Source organism: Columba livia, chromosome 1 (assembly GCF_036013475.1).
Source record: "Columba livia isolate bColLiv1 breed racing homer chromosome 1, bColLiv1.pat.W.v2, whole genome shotgun sequence".
Classification (NCBI taxonomy): Eukaryota; Metazoa; Chordata; class Aves; order Columbiformes; family Columbidae; genus Columba; species Columba livia.
Genome location: NC_088602.1, coordinates 77,571,784 through 77,595,853, shown reverse-complemented (window position 1 = coordinate 77,595,853; position 24,070 = coordinate 77,571,784). Strand labels below are relative to the sequence as shown.

Here is a 24,070-nt window from a genome sequence, read left to right as displayed (position 1 = left end):
TTCCCTTTCCTTGAGGTAAGCTTCTTACTCCAGAAATCAGCTAGTCTAACCAGTCACAGCAGCGCTTTATCCTTGCCAACTAGACCTGTTTCCCAAATTCTGACTAGGTACACTGGTGTGTCACAAGGCTTCACAGTAAGTCCACGCCAGGAGGATTCATACTGGCCTTGCATCTGTGTGTTTTCCTATTGCATTGCTGTCTCTTTCCCGTATTTCTGCTTTTGGTCATATTCCTGTAACTGCCAAAAGAAGGCAAAGCAATGGATTACTTCTGAAAACTGAGGAGAAAGTTCTATGAAGATTTTGAAATGACATGTAGTATAAGGCAGGCATTGGTATTACAGCCTTAGAGTAAAACAAACTTGCAGCTAAGAAGTGCAGATCTGATTTAGTTTTGCATAGCTAAGTGTATTTGTAGAGTTGTTAAACAACATCCTGGTATGCAAAAAAAAAAAGAGAACACCTTCATGAAATTGAATATTCTGTTTCCTGAGCAGTTTTTTTCTCCAATCTCAGATTTAGTAATTCCAGAAAATTAGTGCTTACATTAGCACACAGTGGTGATGATTCATGCTAACAGTGAAAGCCACACAGTTCCTCTGTATTTAAAATGCTTTTACCAGTAAAACTATTTTGGTATAAAGGGTTTTATTTTTTTTTGTTTGTTTGTGAACATAATTACTCAATAACTACAGTTATGTTAGTTCAGAAACTTCATGTTGGTGCCCATTATTTTATTCCCCAGTGGGAGTGATTATAATGACAGCGCGAACACTGTTGCAAAGGCTTTCAAACCACATTAGATTTCTTTTAACAGTTCCTTACAGCATCTGATCACAAAGCACAGTGTGATTCCCTTGAGAATGAGTCAGGAATAATGAAAGCAAACAAACTTGATTTTATGCACAAATTCTTTACATAATAAAATTGAAAAGATAGTGCTGTCTGCACATTCAAGCAAATGCTGAAAGTAGTGCCCATCTCAGCTGAAAATGTCATCTCCCCACCCACAACACAACAGTTGGCAGAGGCATATAAGAGCTGCAAATGGCCCATAGTCAAGTGGAAATCTGATCACAGAAAAATTCACTAAAACTGGAAAACTGTTCATAGATACCGAAAACAACGCAGTTGGGGTAGCAGTGTGGGACCTTGGGAGAGACCAAGTGTGAGACAAGCAAACGACAGCTATTTAAAACCACTCCCTGTGGTCTTTGCATTCAAGGGAGGGTATTAAATACATGCAAAGTTTAGCTTACTGTACATTAAGACCTAGATCAAACCAATTGCTTGAATACTTGTTATCACAGCTTCTGTATTTTCTGTTCTTTGCCTGTGGAGTAGAAAATATGGCTCCTGTGTATTGTTCCCAGGATTGACAGAGGAACTGGGTTTAGTTCTCACCCCAAGAGAAAGCAATTCAAACTAACTCCTGACTTTCAGAGGAGTGTCCTAACTATGAGATAGCAGGAAGAAAACATTAAGGATTGACTTGGCAAATGAGAAAGGGAAAACACAGGCAAGTACTCAGTCAGAAAAGGAGGAAGACCAATCATTTTCTCGAATACTTCATGAGTACTTGACGGACCTTCTACCTTATATGGCTGTATAACTACACATAAGAAGGGAGAATGCATCCTTTCCACATATCCGTGTATTCTCCCAAAAATAGAGGAGCCTACATGAGGGCATCAGCCATGAGGCTCATGTTTCTCTCTCACTTTCTCTGTCTCATGAAGCCTTTACAACATCCTTTACAACATGGGTTGTGGGTGATCTCTTGTGGTTCTTTCCACCCTAAAATAATCCATTTCTAAGTGAAAGTCTCAGCCACTGCTTCAGATTTCTCTGTGCTAACCCTGAAGATCATAGAATCATGGAATCAAGCATAGAATGATTTGGGTTGGAAGGGATCTTAAAGATCATCTAGTTCCAGCCACCCTGCCATGGGCTGGGACACCTTGCACTAGACCAAAGCCCCATCCAGCCTGGCCTTGAACAGTTTCAGGGATGGGGCTTATAACCTACAGGAACCTACAGGAAAGTTGTAGTGTGCAATGCGGGAGGTGACGCCCTCCCAGCAACAAAGTTCAATTCAAAATCTTTGACATCTTGGGAGGACATTTTATTGACAAGAGGGCAAGTCAGCAGCAGCAAACAACTGGTCTTGCCATCAGGATATGGCAGGAAGATAGCCATGTTGCATTTCTGGTGTAAACGCTATGACTTGGAGCCTTTACAAGTGTCTTGGTTTCAGCAGGGATGGAGTTGATTTTATTCCTAGTGGCTAATGTAGTGCTGGGTTTTGGATTTGGTATGACAGAAGTGTTGATAACATACTGATGTTTTAGTTGTTGCTGAGCAGTCAGGAACTCTTCAGCTTCTCATACTGGCCTGCCAGCAAGAAGGTGGGGAGTACACAAAAGGTTGGGAGGAGACACAGCTGGGACAGCTGACGCTAGCTGACCAAAGTGACATTTGATACCATACGACGTCATGCTCAGTATATATTTTGGGGGAAGAAGAAGGAAAGAGAGGACATTCAGAGCGCTGGCATTTATCTTCCCAAGTAACCATTACAGGTGCTGGAGCCAGGCTTTCCTGGAGATGGCTGAACACCTGCCTGCCCATGGGAAGCAGTGAATGAAGCCTTCATTTTGCTTTGCTAGCATGTGCAGATTTTGCGTTACTTATTAAACTGTCTTTGTCTCAACCTATGAGTTTTCTCACTTCTACTCTTCTATTCTCTCCTCTACCCCACCAGGGTGGAGTGAGTGGCTTTGTGGGGCTTAGTTGCTGGCTGGGGTAAAACCATGACAGCAGGGTAGGGAGCTCCCTTTGACACTTGGCAGAGATCGAGAATGGAAGGGAAAAGAGAACAGAGGGACAGAAAGGCTAGTTTTGAGTTTCTGCCACTGAGCAAAAGGAACTGATGAGATGGGCCTGACTCCACTTGGAAGCCACTTACATGCTATGTCATTCCAACACAGCTATGGAGAATGGATCAGTATTATTCTGATTTTGTAAGAACTGAATGAGACAGCACTGATTAGCCCAAAGTACAGTGTAATTCTAGCTCATGCTGCAGCCTGCAGTGATGAGGTAAGGGAGCTTACAGAGACTCCTAGAAGGAGGAGGAAAAAAAATTCAGCACTGAAACATCTTCAGTGTTGACTTTGGAAAGTCCTCTGGTTAAAGAACTCCATGGTTGCCAATATATTCTTTTTCTGAACTGCTACAGGCACCATTGTATGAAGAATGGAGCTGAGGTCTCTCCGCATGGTGGTGAATAGCCTGACATATTTGTTGGCAGTGAGTGTGTGGACTGAGCACACTGAGAGCCAACCAAGGATGAACCTGTGATGACAGCCTCCCCATACAGCACTAATGCTATGCTGGTGTTCCTCAAGACAGGCAGTCAAGCTCCTGGGAACTGGACATGCTTTGAAGCTGTATGGTCTGCAGCTGCACCTGCTGGCAGCTGGACTCTTTTCAGCCAGGATAATGCACTGTGAGTGGGATGCAGGCAAAAGAGGCTGAAGTATCCACTTCCAGCAGCTCACTGCCATGGGAGGAAGGCAGGCTTATGGCTGCCACTGGAATATTTGGCAGAATAGCAGTACTCCAGTAGGTGCTGGGTATTTATGTTTCCCAAACTGTTGTGGTATTTTATCTTTGTTCCTCAAAACCACTCTGTAGTGTCAAGAGGCCAATCATCCATGAAAGGGAATGTAGGTTTTAGTTTTGTGAATGAATTTCTGAGCAGCTGGTGTCAAAGGAGACCCCTAGAAGTCAGAGCCGGTTTCTGTTTTATTTCATTCTTTTTATCTTCAGTCAGACAGAAGGATCTCCCCCACAGAAGTCAACCCAGCCTTGTGTGCCATGGGTAAGCACAGCCAGGCTTGAGCCTACCCCTCAAACGAAGGTATTGCCAGGTATCCCCTGATGAGAACAGTGGGCATTTTGGGCCCATTGGTGTCAAACACCAGGCTCCAGGGAGTACTAGGTTCAGATGATCACAATTTTCTGAGGTGGCGAGCTGTATGTTACCTGCAGAACTTTGTTCTCCCCCTAACCTGTGGGGATCCCACTGCACATTAAGTTGAAGGAGAGTCCAGTGGTGGGCTATGAAGGTGATTAAGGGGCCTAGAGCATTTTTATTATGAGGAGAGTCTGAGAGAGCTGGGTCTGTTCAGCCTGAAGAGGAGAAGGCTAAGAGGGGATCTCATCAATGCTTGTAAATATCTTAAGGGTGGGCGTCAAGAGGATGTGACCAAACTCCTTTCAGTGCTGCCCAACCATAGGATGAGGGGCAACAGGCACAGACTGAGGCACAGGAGGTTCCATCCAGACACAAAACTTCTTTACTTTGAGGGTGCCAGAGCACTGGAACAGGCTGCCCAGAGAGGTTGTGGGGTCTCCTTCTCAGGAGACATTCAAAACCCACCTGGACACATTCCTGCGCAATCTGCTCTGGGTGAACCTGCTTTAGCAGGGGGGTTGGACTAGGTGATCTCCAGAGGTCCCTTCCAACCCCAACCATTCTGTGATTTAACTTAAGCTTCTCAGCTTGTGGAGCTGAAACTTCCCTACTGCAAGAGCAACTCGACAATTTCTGCCGGTAGCAGTTGCTGGAGTTGCATCCCACGAAACAGAAACCCCCTTCACGTCACCTCGCACCGCAGCTCCTCCCTGGCAGACACCACCCACCAAGACACACTGGACGCTACCGCGAAGCCTGAAATCCCCCCCGCTAAAGGAAGGGCGGAGTTTCCAGACGAAGTTCCGTCACCCGGCGCCTCTGAAGCATCCTGCTGGGGCGGAAGGGCGGGGAATTGCCGGCCTTCACTTTTCCGTTCGTGCCTGAGCATATGTAACGCGGGCTGTCCTGGCGGGCAGCGATGCGGCTGCCGACTTCTCTGGGTGGGCTCCTGTTCCTTATGTCCCTCCTGGGTAAGTCGTGAGGGGGGCGGTGGCGACCCTTCCCGTGCCCTCCAGCTCCTCTGGCTGGGGCGGAGGGAGCGCTGCAGCGGGGAGGCGGGCAGTAGGTGTTAGCGGCGGCACTGCGGGGAACGGGGCAACCTTAACCGGCCCTGCCGAGGCGGCCCGGCGGGCTTGGGCCGTCCCGGGCTGCGGAGCGGGGGAGCAGCGAGGGCGGTGGATTCGCTGGGGTTTGGCAGCTGCGGTGGGTCCTGGCCTGGGGAGTTGTCCCCACTCGCCGCCCCCGGCTGGCTGAGGGGAGCCCGGCGTGGCCCTGCGGCTGTAGCGGTGCTGGGGCTTCCTGGCCACTTGTGTCCTGTCCTTCTGACTGTGAGTCAGCAGAATCAAACAGCTGCTTTTCCACCCGCATTTAGCGCTAGAATTTCATAGTATCACGCCCGCCACCGTTTTTGCTGAGGGTAATACTTGTGGCCTGATTGTCTAACACCCCCCCCACCCCCGCCTGATTGGGGCGGGGGGGGCGGGTGTTACAGTGGAGAACGGGGGTGATTTTTGTGGTACCCGATGTCATTTGTATTCAAGTTACTGCGCTCCAGGTGAGGTGTGCCTTGTACTCGTTCCTGGTGTGTTAAGGAGTTCAGGAAACTGGCTTTTGTTGTAAAAGTGTTCTTGTTATCCCTGTATATGAAAATGCTGTTTATTTTGTATTCTGTGTTAACATCTTTCCCAGAGGAAAAAAAATCATCAAAGTTCTCAATGGTTTGGTTTTGCGTGTGTGTTTGTGTTTTGTTGTGGTTTTGTTGTGTATTGTTTTGTTGTGGGGTTTTTTGTTGTTTTGTTTTGTGGGTTTTTTTGATGGGTGAGGTGCTTTTTTGTGGAAGTAAGTCACTTCTGGTGAAATATTAAACAAAGGCCTTCTTAATCTAAATTCCACCTATGTGCCTGAGGAGCACAGCTCTCGTGTCCATAGCCCTTGCATGGGGCTATGGACTTAAGAAGCACAAACAAGACTAGCTCATTTTTGAAACTGAACACAGATGTACAAACTTTGTCATCAGAAGTAGCTGCTGCTATTGCTAGACGGGCCAAGCAGCATGGCTTGCTGAATATAGACTTTCTTATCATTTCTCTAGTCTAAGGGATTTGTCAGTGTCATTTTTTTGTTGCTTTGGGAGTTTCCTCGAAGTACCTACAGTCTTCAGAACAACTCCCTGAGATTTCCTCCTGTACTGTTCCAGAAGCCTTCAGCCTGTTTTGTTTAATTAACATTGTGATACCCTCTTCCGTAGTGAAGACTGTAAGAGAGCTTTGGGACCGGATGTGTGCAAAGGACTACTGGGAAAGCTCTGCGTACCTGCGTGGGTCAGTCTGCCTGTCTTCCATCTTAGAAGCAGTTTCTTCATCAGCAGTGCTTTTGCAGAGTGTTCTAAATGAGCGTTAGTAATGCATGATTAATTGCGTATCCTCTTGGACCTTTGTGTGTGTGTGGAGGCATTTTGTTACCTTATGTTACATAAGTTGATGTGTCACTGCTACTCTGAGTGTCTGAATCCAGGTGCTGTGGACTTAATCAGGAAATGAGATTGCAGGTTCCAAACAACATACAGTTGAAAGGGAAAGATGATGGTAACTTGGCAACTAGAGAGGGTAATTGTGGCTGCAAGTATCATAATGTCTTCCTTTAATGAAAAAAATAACTAGCTCTGTATTTTCCTCTCTATAAAACTTTGATTCTGCGGTGGTTGATTAGGGTAGGAGATCGGGAATACAAATACAAATTCTTTACTGTTGTTCACTAAACTAAATGAGCAGGATTTCACTTTCTCTCTTTGTTTGTATGCTTGCATTACTGCTATTATGTGTGTTGTTGCCTGTGTGTAAATGTTCTTATGTTAATTTTATCAAGCTAAGTGATCTGCCATCTCTATATGAGAAAATCAGGAGTCTGAAAGTCAGACTGATTTGCCCAAGTGCATAAAGTAAATCAGTAGCAGTTTGACTTAGCATGTAAGTTTCTAGCCTTGCAAATGCTTGTTGTAAACACCAAGGTATTGGTATTGGGCGTGATACTCATTCTCTGTCAGCCTTTCCCTCCTGAATCCCTGCTTTCCCAGCCTCCCTGCTTCTCCATCCGAATTCAAAGCACTGTACCTATCCCAGTCTCATGTCGCTGAACATCTGGAAATGGGGCTGGGGGAGAGAGAAGCACATAGCATAATCCACCCTGAAGATGTGCTTCTTCGTGAACCTGTGACACACAGAATATGCAGTGGAGCTGTGACATCTTCAGGATCCCCACTTGCCAGATAGGGAAAACTGTTTTTCACAATGCCCTGCCAGGTCAGGTTTTTGTCTGGTAAAACCTCAGATGTGCAGATACAGTGCCTGAAGTGTAAAGGTCACACTGAGGCTATGAAGGACTTTGATTTTGGACCTATCAAGATGATACTCCTTCAGCCATTTGAAATTCAAGCAAGAATTGTGTTCAGTTTTGTATGTGGGTGGAAAAAAAGTAACTGTATCTGCGCAGAAGGTAAAAGTATCTGTGCCCCAGTTTGCTGAAGTAAGCCTCAGAGAGAAATTTGCACCCTTCTGGGATGAGTCGAATAAACTGTTGGCTACCACACTAGCAGAAGGATTGCGATGCCAGCCGCACTGGTGGAGATGTTCTGCTGCACTGTAGGTGCTTTCAGTGGTCTGAGCATCAACTAAGTTTTAAGCAGCATTACTACTATCTAGTTCTCGCATATTTTGCTGTGTGCCTTAATGCTGCATTTCCCAATTCAGCTTCTTTTATAAAAAATTGAGTTGAAGGGAGGCAACCTGATTCACTTAAGAGCAGAAGTTACCGTGTACCATATTTAGCATGGGCTGACAGAAAGGTATTTGTCAGCTACTCTCATGTTTACTTTCTGACTTCTTCTGAAAGTGACAAACACCGAAACCAGACTTACCTTAAATGTGGCTTTTTGTTTCTTTCCAATTAGGCAGAATCACAGGTTTCAGCTTGGTTTTCTTTTTAAATTTCCTCCCTTTCTTTCTGTACGCACACAAATACATGCTCCTTTCTTTTTTTCATTGTTGATCATAAAAATACCAGGATTGCTCAGTGTTTTTTCGTATGTCTTTCCACTCCATGAGAGATGTCATGGATGCTATATTACAAGGGACTTTTCTAGTCATCAGCTGTATGAAGCCAACACCTGATTTTGTTGTCCTGTTACCTTACTCTCAAATCTTCCTGAATAAACAGAGGAAGTTCTGAATTTCTCACAAAGGAAAAATCCTCTGTCTGCTTCTTGCTTAAAAATTAGTGATAAGTCTTTGCCTTCAGAGATGTGGCTATAACGTCATTTGTTTTTGGTATTTAACTCTACAGGATGAACATGGAATGAAAAGTGTTACTGATAGTGTGGTTAATGGTGTTAGACCTTAGAAAGCCAGGATCATTTCTGGATTACATGCACAGGCTCCCATCATCCTGAGAGCTGACAGTGTGGTTAAAGGTGTTTGTCAAAAAAAAGATCGTGTATATGCATTTGTGTTTTTTTTAATGGTCCTCCTACAAGTGTACAGTCTCGTGAGACTATATTCATGTTCAGCATGGTGTGTCTGTAGGCAGCCTGGGTGATAGAGGGTTTGGCAGAGACATGGGTTGTAGTCTGGAGCACATTTAAGCTGGTGTTGCTGCAGGGCATGAACGGTTCCTCTCTATGTTATCCGTTTTTGCCGTTCTTTACAAACAACTACAAAGATGATCCGGCTGAAAATGAACTCAGCTGAAAGAAAAAACATATTGAGACAGGTTATTTTTGTGGTCCTATTAGTCATATAGCTACATAAAGACTGTGCTAGTACAGCAGAGAAGAACAGACTGCATGCCGCAAGTGGCCAGAAGACAAAGGCAGGTACGTTGTGCTGAAAAAAATGGGTGACTGATAACTGAGCCCTCCTTACCCTGTTTACTTTTCCAGTTGCTTTTCCTGGAAGAGATCAAAGGGCACACAGCAGGAAGTACGAATTGTAATGTCATGAGAACTTTCATGGGTAAATTGCTAACAAATTGGATAGTCCATGAGCAGTAAGGCAAAGAGAAGACCTTCTGTGCATGCAGTTCTGTACCCAAGCACACAGAAGTGTGTTTCCAATTGCTTGCCTTCTGAGAAAGTCTTTGTTTCTATGGGATGGCACCAGGCAGAAGAGCAGGACACTTAGTGTGCTGGTAAGCTTTGTTCCTTGACGATGGGGAAGCTGATCTTCTTAAGGACTGGCCTGGATGACCTCCCAACTGCTTTAATGTATGTGGAAAGGTGATAAAATGTGGAGCAAGATGGACTGCTCTTTGTTTTCTGGACTCGTATACAGCAAAGTGACTTCTTGTCTTGACATGATAAGGCTGTAGTATCTGCATTGATTTATATTTTAGAGGGGTTGGTTCATTAGGGTGAGAGCAAAACCGCTCAGGCTGTATTTCGTAGGTGTATATACAACACCAGTCAGGACTGTTGGGTTGGATCTCTTTTTTCGTGCGTCTTTTGATTTCAATGCCAAATCTGTAATTTCTAATTCTATATTATAACATTGATTGCATATTCCTCTAGGGGAATACCGTCTATACAATGCAACCACCAATTGTTTTGGCACACTATGCACCTAAAGCATATAAAAAGGATAACAATTACAACTTCTATTAATACATCTAACTCTATGATTTTTACAAATGGGATATTCATAAACAACTTTATCATTTTTCTGTACTTGCACGATATGATTCAACATGCCCAAGTCCATTTATTGTTTCCGTAGTTTAACTTTCAGAGGGTCGCCTGTGGGCTCTGCAGTCCAGGCGTTAGTCTTGACTGGACCTTTAACTCGGCTGGCGTGTGTCCACCCCTTTTCAGCAGTTCGGATGGCTGTTTCTGTAGTGAGTAAAACAACATAGGGTCCCTCCCATCGAGGGGTTAATGATGTTTCTTTCCATGTTTTTATGAGTATTTTTATGTCCAGAGGTGGACGCTGTACCACCAACCCTTTTTCCCAAAGGTATTTCCTTCGCTTCAACAACTGCACTAAGTAATTTTTCATCTGAAAATCACTCACTTTTGGGTGATCTTGTGGCGTTTCTGAATCGAATGGCATTCCATATAACATTTCAAAGGGTGATATTCCGAGGTCTGTTCTCGGCTGGGTCCTTATGTTTAACAGTGCTAGGGGCAAACATTTTACCCATGACATCTTAGTCTCTATCATTAATTTAGTAAGCTGCTTTTTTATCTCTCCATTCATTCGTTCGACCCTTCCCGAGCTTTGTGGATGCCATGGAGTATGATACTGCCAGTCAGTACCTAGTGTCTGAAAGATTTCTGTAATAATTCTTGATGCAAAATGTGGGCCCCAGTCAGAATCGATAGCTTCAGTTATTCCATATCGGAGAATTATTTCTTCTAACAATATTTTTGCTACCGTACGAGCAGTGGCCCTAGTTGTTGGAAATGTCTCCACAAAGTGCGTGAGATGGTCTACAAGCTCCAATAAATAGCGGTATCGCCCGAGCTTTGGTAACTCTGTAAAATCAATCTGTATTCCTGAGAATGGCCGGTATGTGAGTTCCCTTCCATCGGGAACTTGTTTCCTTGTTTTTTGTTTATTTACTTTCTGGCACGTAAGGCACCCTTTAACAATATGTTTTGCTATGTTATATGCTCCTATGCAAGCATATTTTGTGGCAAATTGATCTACTAATGCTTGCGTTCCCCAATGCGTAATATCATGTAACCTGTTCATTATACCGACTGCAGTTACTTTTGGAACTACTTCTCTCCCATCTTCTAATCTCCATTGTTCACCTTGCTGCTTTGCCCCTAGTTTGGTTAGCTTTTCTTTTTCTACAGTACTAAAGACATATATATTTGAGCATGGATGGCTAGGACACTGTCTATCTTTTAGCCCGAGACAAGTACAGGGAATAGCGTCTACGTTAAACTCTTTCCAGCACTCATAGCAAGGGAAATCGTTTTCCCGTTCTGTTCCTTGTCCGCAGTTAGGGCAATTTTCTCTTAATCTCTTTGGATCTGGCAGCTCACAAGTCAATCCTTTAAGATTTAATAAGGCCGCCCTTTTTGCTTCTTCGTCTGCAAGGTTGTTTCCCCTAATAATGGGATTCAGGCCTTTCTGGTGTCCCTTTGCATGAACCACTGCTATTGCTCTAGGTTTTCTTATTTCTTGCAAGATTTGTGTGATCAATTCCTGATGTATTAAGTTTTTCCCTTGGGAATTTATCAACCCTCGTTCTTCCCAAATTTTACCAAATGTATGTACCACCCCAAATGCATACTTCGAATCTATATATATAGTTCCACTACTCGTGCTGATCCATTGTAAGGCTCTTAAAATGGCATACAACTCACAGGCTTGTGCTGGCCACCCAGGATTTAATGGCCCTAATTCTAAGACCTTATTAGTTTTTCCGTTTATTATCGCATATCCTGATTTAAGTTTTCCTTCAATGACTCGAGAGGAGCCATCTACAAACAATTTTTCTCCTTCTGACAATCCCTCTTCTTCTAAGTCAGGTCTTATTTTTGTTTGCTCTTCAATTGTTTGCAAACAATGATGTGCTAATTGTTCGCTAGATTCCCCATATAAGAACTGTGTGGGGGGTTCTGCAAGGAAGTAATTTCTAGGGTTAATTTAGGGGATTCAATTAAAATACTTTCGTATTTTAACAACCTAGAATCTGTTATCCATTTATCAGATTTTTGTTGCAAAACCCCTCGTATATTATGTGGTGTCAAAACATGCAATTCTCCTCCAAATGTTATTTTCTGTGCTTCTTCTACTAGTAATGCAGCTGATAAGTTTTTCCTGAGCCGTTCCAACCACTCTGTAGGTGTTTCATCTTTCTTTTGGTGTTCACTAAATACCTTGCCAATGTTCTGACCCCTTGGAACAGACTCTCTAATGCCTTGGACTAATATAGTCCGTAGGTCTTGCATATGACCCCTATGTAATGGATCCTGATTGTTCCAGTCAGGTCTTTGCAGCGGCCATTTAGTGTTGGCTGCAGGACCTTGCTGATGCTGTTCATCCCAAATCCGCATACCGGCCCTACGGATCATTCCCCTCTCTTCTGCAGTGAACAATATTCCTATTATCGATTGCAGCTCGTCCCACGTGTATACGTTGGGCACTAAAAATTGGTCAACCCGCTCCGCTACCCCCAACGGGTCTTCTAGCAAACTCCCCATTTCCTTTTTAAAATCTCTAACATCCCGGGAGTTACGAGGTACCGCCACATATCCCATTCCCGCCTGAGGCCCTCCCATTGCGATCTGTCGCAGCGGATATAGTTGCCCTGGTGTTTGCTGTTGCTGTTGTCTAGTCTTGCTACGCGTGACAGGCCCCGTGGACTGGTTATCATCCGAACCCTCTGGGTTTGGTGCCGAAGGGGGTGGACTAGGGACTGGGCTAGGAACTGGTACCGGGGGTGGCGGTGGTGGTACATAAGGTGGGGGTGTCATCGGGATCTCTTCCTCATGCCGCTTATTTCTCTGGCGGCCATGTTTATCACCCCCCTTTTCTTTTAATGGGTATAGATTAACCCTAGTCTCTGATCTTATCCATAATAATGCATATTCGCTTTCTTCTGAACTAAAAGGCTCCTTTGAATTAACATAAATGTCTAAAGCCTGACAGATCCAGTCCTCAAAGGATCAGAAAACTGGCCAATATAGGTGGTCTCTACGGATCTCTTTACCACCCCAAACTTCCATACAATAATGTATCATTTTCATTTTGCCTTTACGCCGCCCAGAGGGGTAATCATCCCAATACCTAATAATTAATCCTAACGGACTATCTGGGGGAATTGGGGGAAGCCTTTCCTGCAGTTGCCCTCCCATGGGAACAGAATGCCTACTTTTCCTCTGTCCCATCTTCTGAGATACCCTCCGCTGTATCTCAGGAATCCCAGCCCCAACTGAGTGGATAACCGGCCTATACTCACGCGTCCTGCATCTTCACTCGGGTCTTCGTGCACAAAGTTTAAGGGGCTGCCGGCATTTACTTTGCTTATTGCAATTTAGAATGTTTGTTGGTGACAAGAGTCCCACAAGGGCCGCTTAAAAAAAGAAGCGGGGCACCTCCCTTAGAGGGGTTGCCACCGAATATCCTTCATCCGAGTCACGGCACCAAATTGTAATAAACTTTGACTCGAAATTAACTTGAATAACACAAATTTATTCCCGATGGATTTCAACGCGGTAAGCAAAGACAGCGCTGGGCGGCCATGAGATTGGCTTCTCCCATGGCGCACCAGAAAAACTTCTGGCCTTTTTTATAGGGTGCCGGGTTCGTTGCTCAGAGTGCCACGTCACTCGTTCTTTCTGCGAATGTGTCCTCTGTTGTCAGGCAGTTAATCTCCTATCTTCTCACCTACCCCTGCCCACCTCCCACCTTTAGAGGATCGAACATTTAAGGCAATTGCATAACAAAGGGCAGGGGCTTCCCATGTTGCACAATAACCCCTGAGCGTTTCCTTTTAAGAAGCTTTAATGAACAAACATCTCTAACTCTTAGAATTGTTTATTACATTGAACAGCAGTAAGTTTTCGTATGATGATGACATGAGAAGCAAGGGAAGCACAGAATGATAGATGGATTGTTGGGTTCTTGACTTGATGCCATTTAGGAATCAAAAAAAAAGTTGAACCCAAAACAAACCCGAAATAGTACCTGTCACTTGGGAGCAGCTGGCTTGAGGAATTGGCTTCTGAAATACTTCTCTTTCAGCATGCACAGTTACTGTTTAAAGAGAAGTTTCCTGCAGTGCATATTGGGAATCTTGCCTTAACATGAGATCTCATTTATATCTCTTCCTTCAACTTAGTAGTAAAAAGTTACCAGGTACCATGGAGCGGAATTGAGTCCTTAATGCAAGTGTAACTTGAACTGAGTATCAACATGTTTTTGTCTATGTCTACATACATGTCTGCCGTGGCAGTAGACTTGTGATTTTTATTTTGGGTTTTTTTGAGAGCAATTTAGAGCTATTTGAAAGCAGGAGGTGATTGGTGAAGACTGAAGCAGGAACACAGAGATGCTAGTGGTTTATAGTATCCCTTCCCCTCAGCAGAATTTGTTTTAATCTGTTAGATCGGTAGATTTTTTTTTTTTGGGTACATATAGTGTTTTTAAATAAAAACTAGGGAAAATCTGTTTTCATCTTCTTTTTTGTTGTTGTTTTTTGTTTATTTACATTGAATATTTGGGCCTTTTTTAGCAGAATATGATTGATTCAAAACTGACAGCAGTTCAGGTTTCTGGACAGGTCCCATTTCTTGCTTGCAGCTCTGCTAGATCTCTGAGGCTGGGATGCTAATTCACATAGATTGACTGTGAAATGAACTTGCTTAAGTGACATTTCCAAAGGAAATCCCTATTATTTCTGTGATTTCAGAGCAGGTGCTTTGAATCGAGTAGCAATTTTCTGTCAGAAGTGTGCTTTTTACTAACTCTGTGAATATTCATGCTGGGAAAACCGCAGTTTATTTGCTCAGCAGGAGCCTCTGCATTCTGCAACAAAATGCTGAGATAGATTTTGCTGTTGTGATAACAATTCTTCATTTCGTCTTTTTCACCAGACCATGCACAGGAGGCCTAATTGGAGTGAACAGAGGGAAAGTACTGAGGATAGAGGAGCTTAGGTTTAGGTTAGGGAAGATGAGGACAAGGATTCTACCTGGGACCAGAATGTGGAAGTTGGATCCCTTTGCAGTGCTTGTCATGTGACTGTGCAGACAGGATGTGTTTGGGTAGTTCTTAGCTGGCTCATGTCTTACTTTGTGACACTGTGATATGCTTCTAACCTAAATTTGAATGTATCTGACAGCACATACAGCATTAGTCAAGCTATAGTTTATAAAACAATTGTTAAAGTAACTTTTTTTCCTCCCTGTAGCACACATTCACTGTGAGGACGTGTTTGGCGTCGTGGGAGAAAATTTTACTTTTCCATTAAAAATAGGCCAAAAAATAGTGGAAATTCTTTGGACAAAAAACAAGCATAAAGTGGCTGAATGGGAAGGGCAAAATGAAACAACATATTATGATCCTCTCAAGAATAGAGGCTTCCTTAGCAAGGAGAATGGGTCCTTGACGATTTTTAATTTGGAAAACAGTGATGCTGGCACATATGTGTTAGACTACATGGATTCACTGAAAAGAAATCATGTTGTCTCCTTCGTACTTTCTGTGTTGGGTAAGTAGGGGAAGAACTGCATAAAGAATTTGCTTTATTTGCTTTAAGAAAGCTAGAAAGGGGATTGTTAATTTGTCATAGAAACAAACAAAAACAGAGCAGACTGTTCTTTGGCTCTGTTGTCAAGTTGCTTAGGCACTTCAAACAAAATTTCAGAGGTGGCATCTAATTTGTGTGCCCATCATTACTAGCCTCAGAATGACTTATAGAATGTGTATATGTGGCACATTGTATACTTTCAGGCAGATAACCAAACACTCTAAGCAAGCTGACCAAGTAATCCCAGGCAATACATATCTATTAAAGATGCTCCTGCAGGCTTTTTGTATGTGCTTGAATATCTGTGGCATCATCCTGTGCAGATCTATGCAGCTTTACTACTAGTCTTTGGGAAACATATTTTACCAGCCTATATATTAGTCCTATTGACAATGAACCATGAGGAGTCCCAAACTAGACACAGAAGAACCACAAACTGGGCCACTTTTAGAAATGCATTTCTCTCTTGCGCACATGCACCGAACACACACCTCACATGTACACTTTTATCTATGTATTTTTCTGCTGCTCTTGTTGTTCCAGCCTTTGTCCAGTGCTAAAAGTCAGCACAGTTTATAACTAAAGTAATACAGAATGTTTTCTCTCCTTTTAGCTCCCCCATCAGAACCTGAAATAAGTTGCAACATCAGTGGTGATGGCCTTCTGTTACGATGTACAGCAGATTTCCAGAAGCCTTTGAATTATTCTTGGAAGTTCAGTAGCGTACCAAGCGCTCATCAGACCCAGGAAGTTTTCATCCCTAAGGAGAAAGCTGATGATTCTGAGAAAGTGACGTGTTTCATTAAATTCTCTCAAACGGAAAAGAACTCTGAAATCTCTTTGGCCCAATGCTATCCAGATGAAAAAGGTAATGAATGGGTCAGGTTTTATACACAAGCAAGGCAGAGAGGCTAGGTTGGGAAGCAGCATGGAGTTGGACTGTAAGATTTCTACTGATTTCTCAGGAAGTAGATTTTAAAGAGTAAAAAGCATCAGAAGTGATTTGTCTGCTGAAAGTGTGCCTAAGGTTGGTGAAAAGGTATAAGGTTTGACAGTCTGATCCCCTGTGGAAAGAAAATTTTTGCAGGGATCTCAACAGAATAAAACTTTCACCTGTAACTTGAAATGAGCAATGATAAAGAGGGAGGCACACTTAGAAGATGTCTTCTGAATCTTCTGGCCTTGTGCAATTAATGCTAATGACTGTTGTGCTCTTTGTACTGCCTTCCATGAATGGGGATGAAACTATTGAGTCACAGAATGTTAGGGTTTGGAAGAGACCTCGAAAGATCTAGTCCAATCCCCCTGCTGGGGCGATGAGGTTACACAGGAATGTGTCCAGGTGGGTTTTGAATGTCTCCAGAGAAGGAGACTCCACAGCCCCCCTGAGCAGCCTGTTCCAGTGCTCTGTCACCCTTACTGTGAAGAAGTTTCTTCTCATATTTAATGAAACCTCTTGTGTTCCAGTTTGTACCCATTACCCCTTGTCTTACCATTGGTTGTCACCGAGAAGAGCCTGGCTCCATCCTTGTGACACTCACCCTTTACATATTTATAATCATGAATGAGGTCAGCCCTCAGTCTCCTCTTTTCCAAACTAAAGAGACCCAACTCCTTTAGCCTTTCCTCATGAGGGAGATACTCCACTCCCTTAATCATATTTGTTGCATTGCACTGGACTGTCTCCAGCAGTGCCTTGAACTGAGGGGCCCAGAACTGGACACAACATTCCAGGTGTGGTCTCACCAGGGCAGAGTAGAGGGGAAGGAGAACCTCTCTCCACCTACTAACCACCCTCCTTCTAATACACCCCAGGATGCCATTGGCCTTCCTGGCCACAGGAGCACAGTGCTGGCTCATGGTCATCCTGCTGTCCATCAGGAACCCCAGGTCCCTTTCCCCTATGCTGCTCTCTAATGGGTCGTTCCCCAACTTATACTGGAACCTGGGTTTGTTCCTACCCAGATGCAAGACTCTACACTTTCCCTTGTTATATTTCATTAGATTTTTCCCTGCCCAACATTTCAAGTGAGTCATCTAGTAGCCATTAGATTCAAAGAATTTCTCATCCAGCATGTTCATGACTCAGTGAGCATGCTTCTCTTCCTCCTTTACAGACATATAAAAAGGAGAAAAGAGTGTTCCTGCTCTTGCTTGTTGCTTTCGGACAGCCTCAGTTGAGCTTCAGGTCAGCTTGAGGCTTGCTTTTTTATTAAGACAAAACAAAAACAAAACAAAAAAACCCCAAAACCTGAACAAAACAAACAAACAAAAAAACACCCTCTACCAATCAAACAAACCAACAAAAGCAAACAAACAGGCAAACAAAAATACCCGTAGGATGAGATCACGTTTGGAACTATTTGGTTTGTAGGGTGTATAAGGCAGCCCCTAATGGTCAAAATTTCCCACTTCTGTGCAAAAGTCATGTTCATGGTTTATCAGTATAGAGTTCTTCCTACTTCACTGGAAATATTTGTTAGAGACTTGTTAGAAATGTATGTGATGGGTTGATCTTGGCTGGGTGCCATGTGCCCGTCAGGCTGCTCTGTCACTCCCTCTCCTCAGTGGAACAGCGCAGAAAATACAACAAAAGCCTCATGGGTTGAGATGAAGACTCAGCTATTTACTGTAATGGGAAAACCAGACCCAACTTAGGGAAACTTTAATTTAATTTATTGGCAGTCAAAACAGGAGCAGGATAATGGGAAAAAAGAACAAATCTGAAACACCTTCCTCCACCCTCAACTTCACTCCCGATTTCTCTACCTCCTATTCCTCCTGAGCAGCACAGGGGGATGGGGAATGAGGGTTGCAGGCAGCTCCTTACATGTTGTGTCTGCCACTCCTTCCTCTTTAGACTCTCCCCCTGCTCCAGCGTGGGGTCATTCCCACGGGAGACAGTCCTCCGTGAACTTCTCCAAGGTGAGTCCTTCCCATGGGCTGCAGTTCTTCACAAACTGCTGCAGCATGGGTACCTTCCACAGGGTGCAGCCCTTCAGGTATTGACTGTTCTAGTGTGGGTCCCCCATGGGGCCACAGGTCCTGCCACCAAACCTGCTCCAGCATGGGCTTCTCACAGGGTCACAGCTTCCTTTGGGCATCCACATGCCCTGGTGTGGGGTCCTCCATGGGCTGCAGGGGAATCTCTGCTCTGGTGCCTGGAACAGCTCCTGCCCTCCCTCTTCACTGTCCTTGGTGTCTGCAAAGTTGTTTCTCACACATATTCTCACTCCCTGCTGCTGTTGTGCAGCAGTTTTTACCCTTTCTTAAATATGTTATTGGAGAGGTGCTCCCACCATTGCTGATGGGATCAGCTTTGGGCAGTGGTGGGTCTGTCTTGGAGCTGGCTGGCACCGATTCTGTCTGACAGAGACTGGGGGAAGCTTCTGGCATCTTCTCCCAGAAGCCACTCCTGCAGCCTCCCTACTACCAAAACCTTGCCATGCAAACCCAATACAAGATATTTGCTGAAATGTCATTTACCTGAGATCTGGCTTGGCCTCTCATAGGCCAAAAAATGCAATAGCCATTACCTTTTAAGCAGTGATGTGCCTTCACTGAACTAAGGTACTTACCATGTAACTTTCCAGGAACTGACTTAGGGTTTTGCTAAGAACTGACTCTACATTAATTTCTTGAGGTTATGTTTTTAAAAGCAAATTTCTGTAAAACACACTCAGGGTGGTATTTCTACTAAGTTGTGTATCACACAGTTGCTTTTTAACTAACCAGTTGTTATTTATTTTTTTGAAGGATACAGCTATCACAAAAGAAGCAGAGTGTTTCTTACTGCGTGTATTCTGGTTCCTGTTTTCTTAATTTCAGTTGTAGCAATGCTAGTCCCCCGATGCAAAAAAGGTACGTATAGCATTTCCTAATTGAGCTTGACATGCTTCAAGATAATGCTCATCCAAGGTTCTGTAGAATGTATGAAAGTTTCTGACTGTGGGATGTACTGTAAATACAGTAGTAGAAACAACTACAACTTAGGCAAATGCTAATAGATTTGAAGGAAATAATATACTGAACTTCCTTGTACTCAGATACTGGGATCTGTGTACTGGGGAAGCACCGTAGTTTGTATATTTCTCTTTCAAACTGGATGTTTCATTTACTGTGTGTTTCTACTTATCAAGTATTTATGGTGTCTCACATTCCTACCTGAGTGTGCTTTCGCTGCCTGTTTTGAGAGCATCATAAAGCTGCTCTCAAGATCAGACTTATTGTTGGGACAAGCCAATACCAGGGCCCATTGAAAACCTTATGCCAAGTTTAATCTGATGACTCAGTGTGCTCAACTGATACATAGGGATTTCTGTGCCTCCTGTCGGCCTATATTGCCATCATCTTGGAGTACTAGATTTGTTTCTTGATCTGTTCCTTCACTGAATTTGGGTATATTTTTTGTAAATCTGACAGCTTATTCAGAAATGATAACTATATCACTGTGTGTTTCTTGCTGCCACCTTTTTAGATTAATATGTCAGATTTTCTTCTGATCTGAAAAAGAGGTGCACACCATTTCTTCTCTTTGTGTTTGAGAGAGTCCCAAACAGGAATACATGTCTTCATCCTCAGAGTGTTCTGCATGGACAATTCCTGTTGGCTTCTGGGTGGGGTCACCACTTAAGGGTGGCTGCAGGGTGAAAAGCATGGGATGCATCTGTGATCTAGGAAGGGCAAATTGGTATTCTCGAGGGAGGCTCTGATCAGAGCGTACGTTGTTGTATATTGCATGGGAACCTTATGCTTTTCTGATCACTCACATTTAGTTTCTCTTGGCATGGAATCATAAAATAAACTACGTGGGAAGGAATCTCTAGAGGTTTCAAATCCAAATTGCTGCTGAAAGCAGGATCAACCTCAAAGCTAAATCAGGTTGCTGAGGGCCTTGTCCAATCAAAATTTGAATAATTTCAAGGATGGAAATCCCCCAGCCTCTTTTAGCACATGGTCGAGCACTGAATCACCCTTGTGGGGAAGGGTATTTCTCATATTTCTGTAGGGATTTCCCTTTTACAACTTGCAGCCATTGTCTCCTGTCTTTTTGCTCTATACCTCTGAGAGGAGTTTCCTTTGTTTTCTGTGGAAGTTAGTTGTAGACTGTAATCAGCCATCCTCTTAGCCCTCTTTAGGCTCAACAAACCAAATTTTCTCAGCACCTCCTTGCACAGCTTCTGCCCCTTAAACATCTTGGTGGACATTTGCTAGACTAGCTTCAGAATGTCAGGTTTTATTTGTAACCTAAAACAGGACACGGTACTCTACACGTGGTGTCACAAAAACTGAGTAGAAAGGGAGAATTGTTTCTGTTGATGGGCTGACTGCACTTCGGCTAACTCAGCCCAGTAGGCTCCTACTGCAAGGTCATATTTCTGACCAATGTTTAACACGTCATCCACCAAGGCTTCCAGGTCCTTTTCTGCAGAGCCATTTTATGGCCAGGCAGAGCTTAGTCTGTACTCTTCCCTGGGGTGATTTCAAGAGGTGCAGAACTTTACATTTGCCTTTGAGCATCACGTCTTTTCTGCCAGCACATTCTTCCAGCTTGTTGAAGTCCCTTGAGTGGCAGCCCTGCCCTCCAGCATATCCCCCACTTGCTTCAGTTTGATGTCATCTGCAAACTTTCTGAGGGTGCCTTCTGTGCCCTTGTCTATGCTGGTGATGTCAAACAACACTGTGCTTGGTATCAACGCATGAAGAACGTCCTTCATAACTAGCCAGCAGTCAAACTCGAAACAATTCAACTACTTCCCTTGAAAGAGCAAAGGCTTGACCATGCTAGGAAATAAACTTGTTATACCTCAGTAGGACAAGCACTTCACAGGTATAATCAAACAGAAGATGTGATTTGCTGATTTGAGAACAAGACTCACAAAGTCACAAAGTGCTAAATTCTGCTTTAGATTTGGTTTGGTGTGTTCCAGCTTGTTGTTGCAGGAAGCCCATTCTGTTGATCACCAATTGTCTTTGCCCCAAAGCAGTATTTCACTGCTTCTTCTTTCCTCAAGTCAAGTACTCAGTTATATGTCTGCAGTGATTTTTTTTAACTATTTTTTTTAATTTGGGAGGTGGGGGTAGGGGCTGTCAGCTAGTTTCCAAAGGCACAAAACTTTATTTCTGACTAATTTCTCCAAGTATTCTATTTGTTTTGGTGCAGGTAGAACTAAACTGGGAACAGGAAGAGCTGCTCAGAGGAACAGTCCGGTGCATGGCTCAGGTAAGAGAGCTACAGTGTCACAAATGGAAATCAGACTATTGCTTTAAGTTGGTCTAGGCTTGTAAATTTTTTCTCTATGACAGTACAGTCTTTAATTGGAGAGGTAAAGTAGTAAGTTTTCTTTCAAGCCTTAGTTGTTTTACAGAGCGTAGGGGTTTTTTTCTAGGTCACTAATGTGTACTTTTTAAACCAAATTTCATTATAGGAGAACATCAGCTGCTTTGCCATGAGGACAGCCAAGAACAGCCTAACTCACACAGGGGTAAGAAATCTGTATTGGAGTACAGATGTTTTTAAACTGCTTTTGGTTGGAACAAGGTATTTGATCTGCTCTTTTCTTTTTTGCAGCATGTAAGCTTTTCGAGTTGATTTTCAGTTTGTGCATGTGGGGCCTCAAAGCCTCAGTTGAGGTCCAATATTGGATAATTATAGAGACCTGCACTTAGTGGATGTTTAGTGGGGCTGGTGGAATTACTGACAGTGAATGGCCCGAGTTTTACCTCGTCAGCAGCTCTCTTTGGAGGTGAATTCTGCTTCTGACAAAGGAGAATGAGAGCAGACCTCAGGACGAGGGCTGGAAAAGCGCACACTACAGGGCAATCTGTCTGTTAGAGAACGTACTCTTTACTTGTTTGGTTAGGGCTGGTTTGCATGCTGAAATGAGGTTAATATTTCTTCCATCTCTTTTAATCTTTCCTGCCTGTCCCACTTATATAAACTTCATTCATAAATTTGGTTGATTATTTGTCTAAACGCAGTGTTCATATGAAATGCCTAGGGATGGGCATGAATGTAATACATTGCTCATTCCCAGTGTGCCTCATGGCAATTTCTTGCTGACCTGTGTTGGAAATGGGGCAGCTAGTCTTCTCCTCTGTGCATTGAATTTGACTTGGAAAGCTTGGTGATTCCGGTGTTTGGGGTTGGTGCTGTGCATGTAGCAATAGATTTAATGATGACCTTTGAAGGTATTATCACATCAGACTGGCAGGAGTTTTAGTTTACCTTGGTCATATTTTGAAAAATAAGACTGGTGAAGACGGGCACATTGCTAGTCTGGTCCTTGCAGAACTCTGAACTTTGCTGTTTCATGATTCTGGTGCATGTTTACATCCTGTGGGTGAGGTGCAATTGTCTCCTTCTCTTTCTCATACCCATTTCAGTTGTTTGAGAAAAAAAATCTGTTGGCAGCACCTTTTGATTCACTCTTCATTTTACAGACCTGTCTTTTCCTTGTAACAGTCAAGATGAGGGAAGGAGACAGTCAGCGGAGGAACTTCCCACCTCTTTCCATTAGTTACCAGTCTGCTGCCTACCCATGTTTCTTTGAGATGCCCTTCTGCAACCAGTACAGATTCTCAGAGCTGTCTGCATTCCTATCTCCCTGTCCAGATCTCCACTTGTGCTTCTGCTGTTCATTCTAATCCTGCTCACTTTTTTCTTTTACCACTTTAATCTGCAGCAAGTTTACTCAGTTCTCTGGCTTGTGCATCTATGTGTTGGGGTGTGGGAATCACTCTACAGGGAGAACAGCTAGGGAAGGGGGGCAGCTCCTTTTGGCTGTGCTCCTTTCACAAGGGTGAATGATACTAACGTGTTCCAGCTTTAACATGTATGTATCTTCCTGAACCACTGTTGTCTGTTCTTATGAAATAAACTCGATCAGGCAGTCAAACAGATTAGGTAGAGCAGGAGAAGACTCTCAAAAATACTTTATGGAGGTCACCCGACCAAATGGCCAAAGCTCCTGCCATCAGATACAAGCTCAGTGCCATGTTGAAGTGTCCTGCTGTTGAACTAACAGTGGCTTCATGTGGAATACTCTGTCTGGTGTCTTACACAAGCTGCTGAAGTTAGCACAAGGCCAGAGCATGATGTTTCTTGGATTGATCTGTTTGTTTAATTCTGAAATCGCTCTTTTTATGTAATTTCTTAAGTTTCTTAATGTTTTAATGGGGTTGGAGGTTAAAAAAAAATAAAACAAAACAAACATGATGAGGGCCTTGGTGAAAACATTGCTAATGATGACAGTAACGAAAAGGAAACCAAGGAACCCCTGGGTTTTGCCACATATTCTTCCTGCATTAATTGTAATGGGCATAGAACAGCTTTCCTTATCTGAAGAAATAGGGGTTGTGTAGCAGATAGCAAAGGTGTGATGTACTATGGGATTGTCTTATCACTTGTGTAAGCATTTGCACATACGTAGACATGGATAAGCTATTGCCACATACATGGACATGGATATAGGAGAAGAAGGTTTATTTTATGTCTGTCTTATGGAAGAAAGGACAGAAATGTACAGTTCAGGCAAAAGAGGATCAATTCTGTAGGTGAAGGTTGTCTGGAGACTAGAGGAACAAACAAAATGCTTTATTTTGTTGCAGTATAGAGTGGGAACATCAGGGAATCAGTGCACCTTTGTGCAGTACACTCTGCAGCACCTAAGCAGCACACATGGAAGGCTATGATGTTCTCTATAATGCCTGTACAAAGCAATTCTGAGTAGGGTTTCTGCTGGTGGTGCAGCAGTGTGTAACAGCTGCAGAGGAGAAGGTGTGCTGCTGAGCTCTGGATGGCACAAACAGTGACCTGGGCTGGTGTGGGAA

At 43.5% G+C, this 24,070-nt stretch overlaps 1 protein-coding gene across 5 annotated transcripts in view; it reads left to right on the top strand.

Moving 5' to 3' along the window:
• Positions 1–4,781: 4,781 nt before the first annotated feature.
• CD58 (CD58 molecule) overlaps positions 4,782–24,070 on the top strand; it is a 32,470-nt gene continuing 13,181 nt past the window's right edge. For 2 of the 5 annotated variants that reach the window (XR_010472774.1, XM_065063505.1), the window contains exons 1-6: positions 4,789–4,953; positions 14,900–15,199; positions 15,852–16,106; positions 18,995–19,099; positions 21,402–21,461; positions 21,667–21,723. Coding sequence is in view for 4 of the 5 variants with exons in the window: in XM_065063505.1 (XP_064919577.1) it covers positions 4,902–4,953; positions 14,900–15,199; positions 15,852–16,106; positions 18,995–19,099; positions 21,402–21,461; positions 21,667–21,723 (829 nt within the window). In the remaining variant the exon portion in view is untranslated. Of the gene's footprint in view, positions 4,954–14,899; positions 15,200–15,851; positions 16,107–18,994; positions 19,100–21,401; positions 21,462–21,666; positions 21,724–24,070 lie in introns of all 5 variants that reach the window. The other 3 variants (XM_065063532.1, XM_065063526.1, XM_065063520.1) reach the window with 3 other exon arrangements.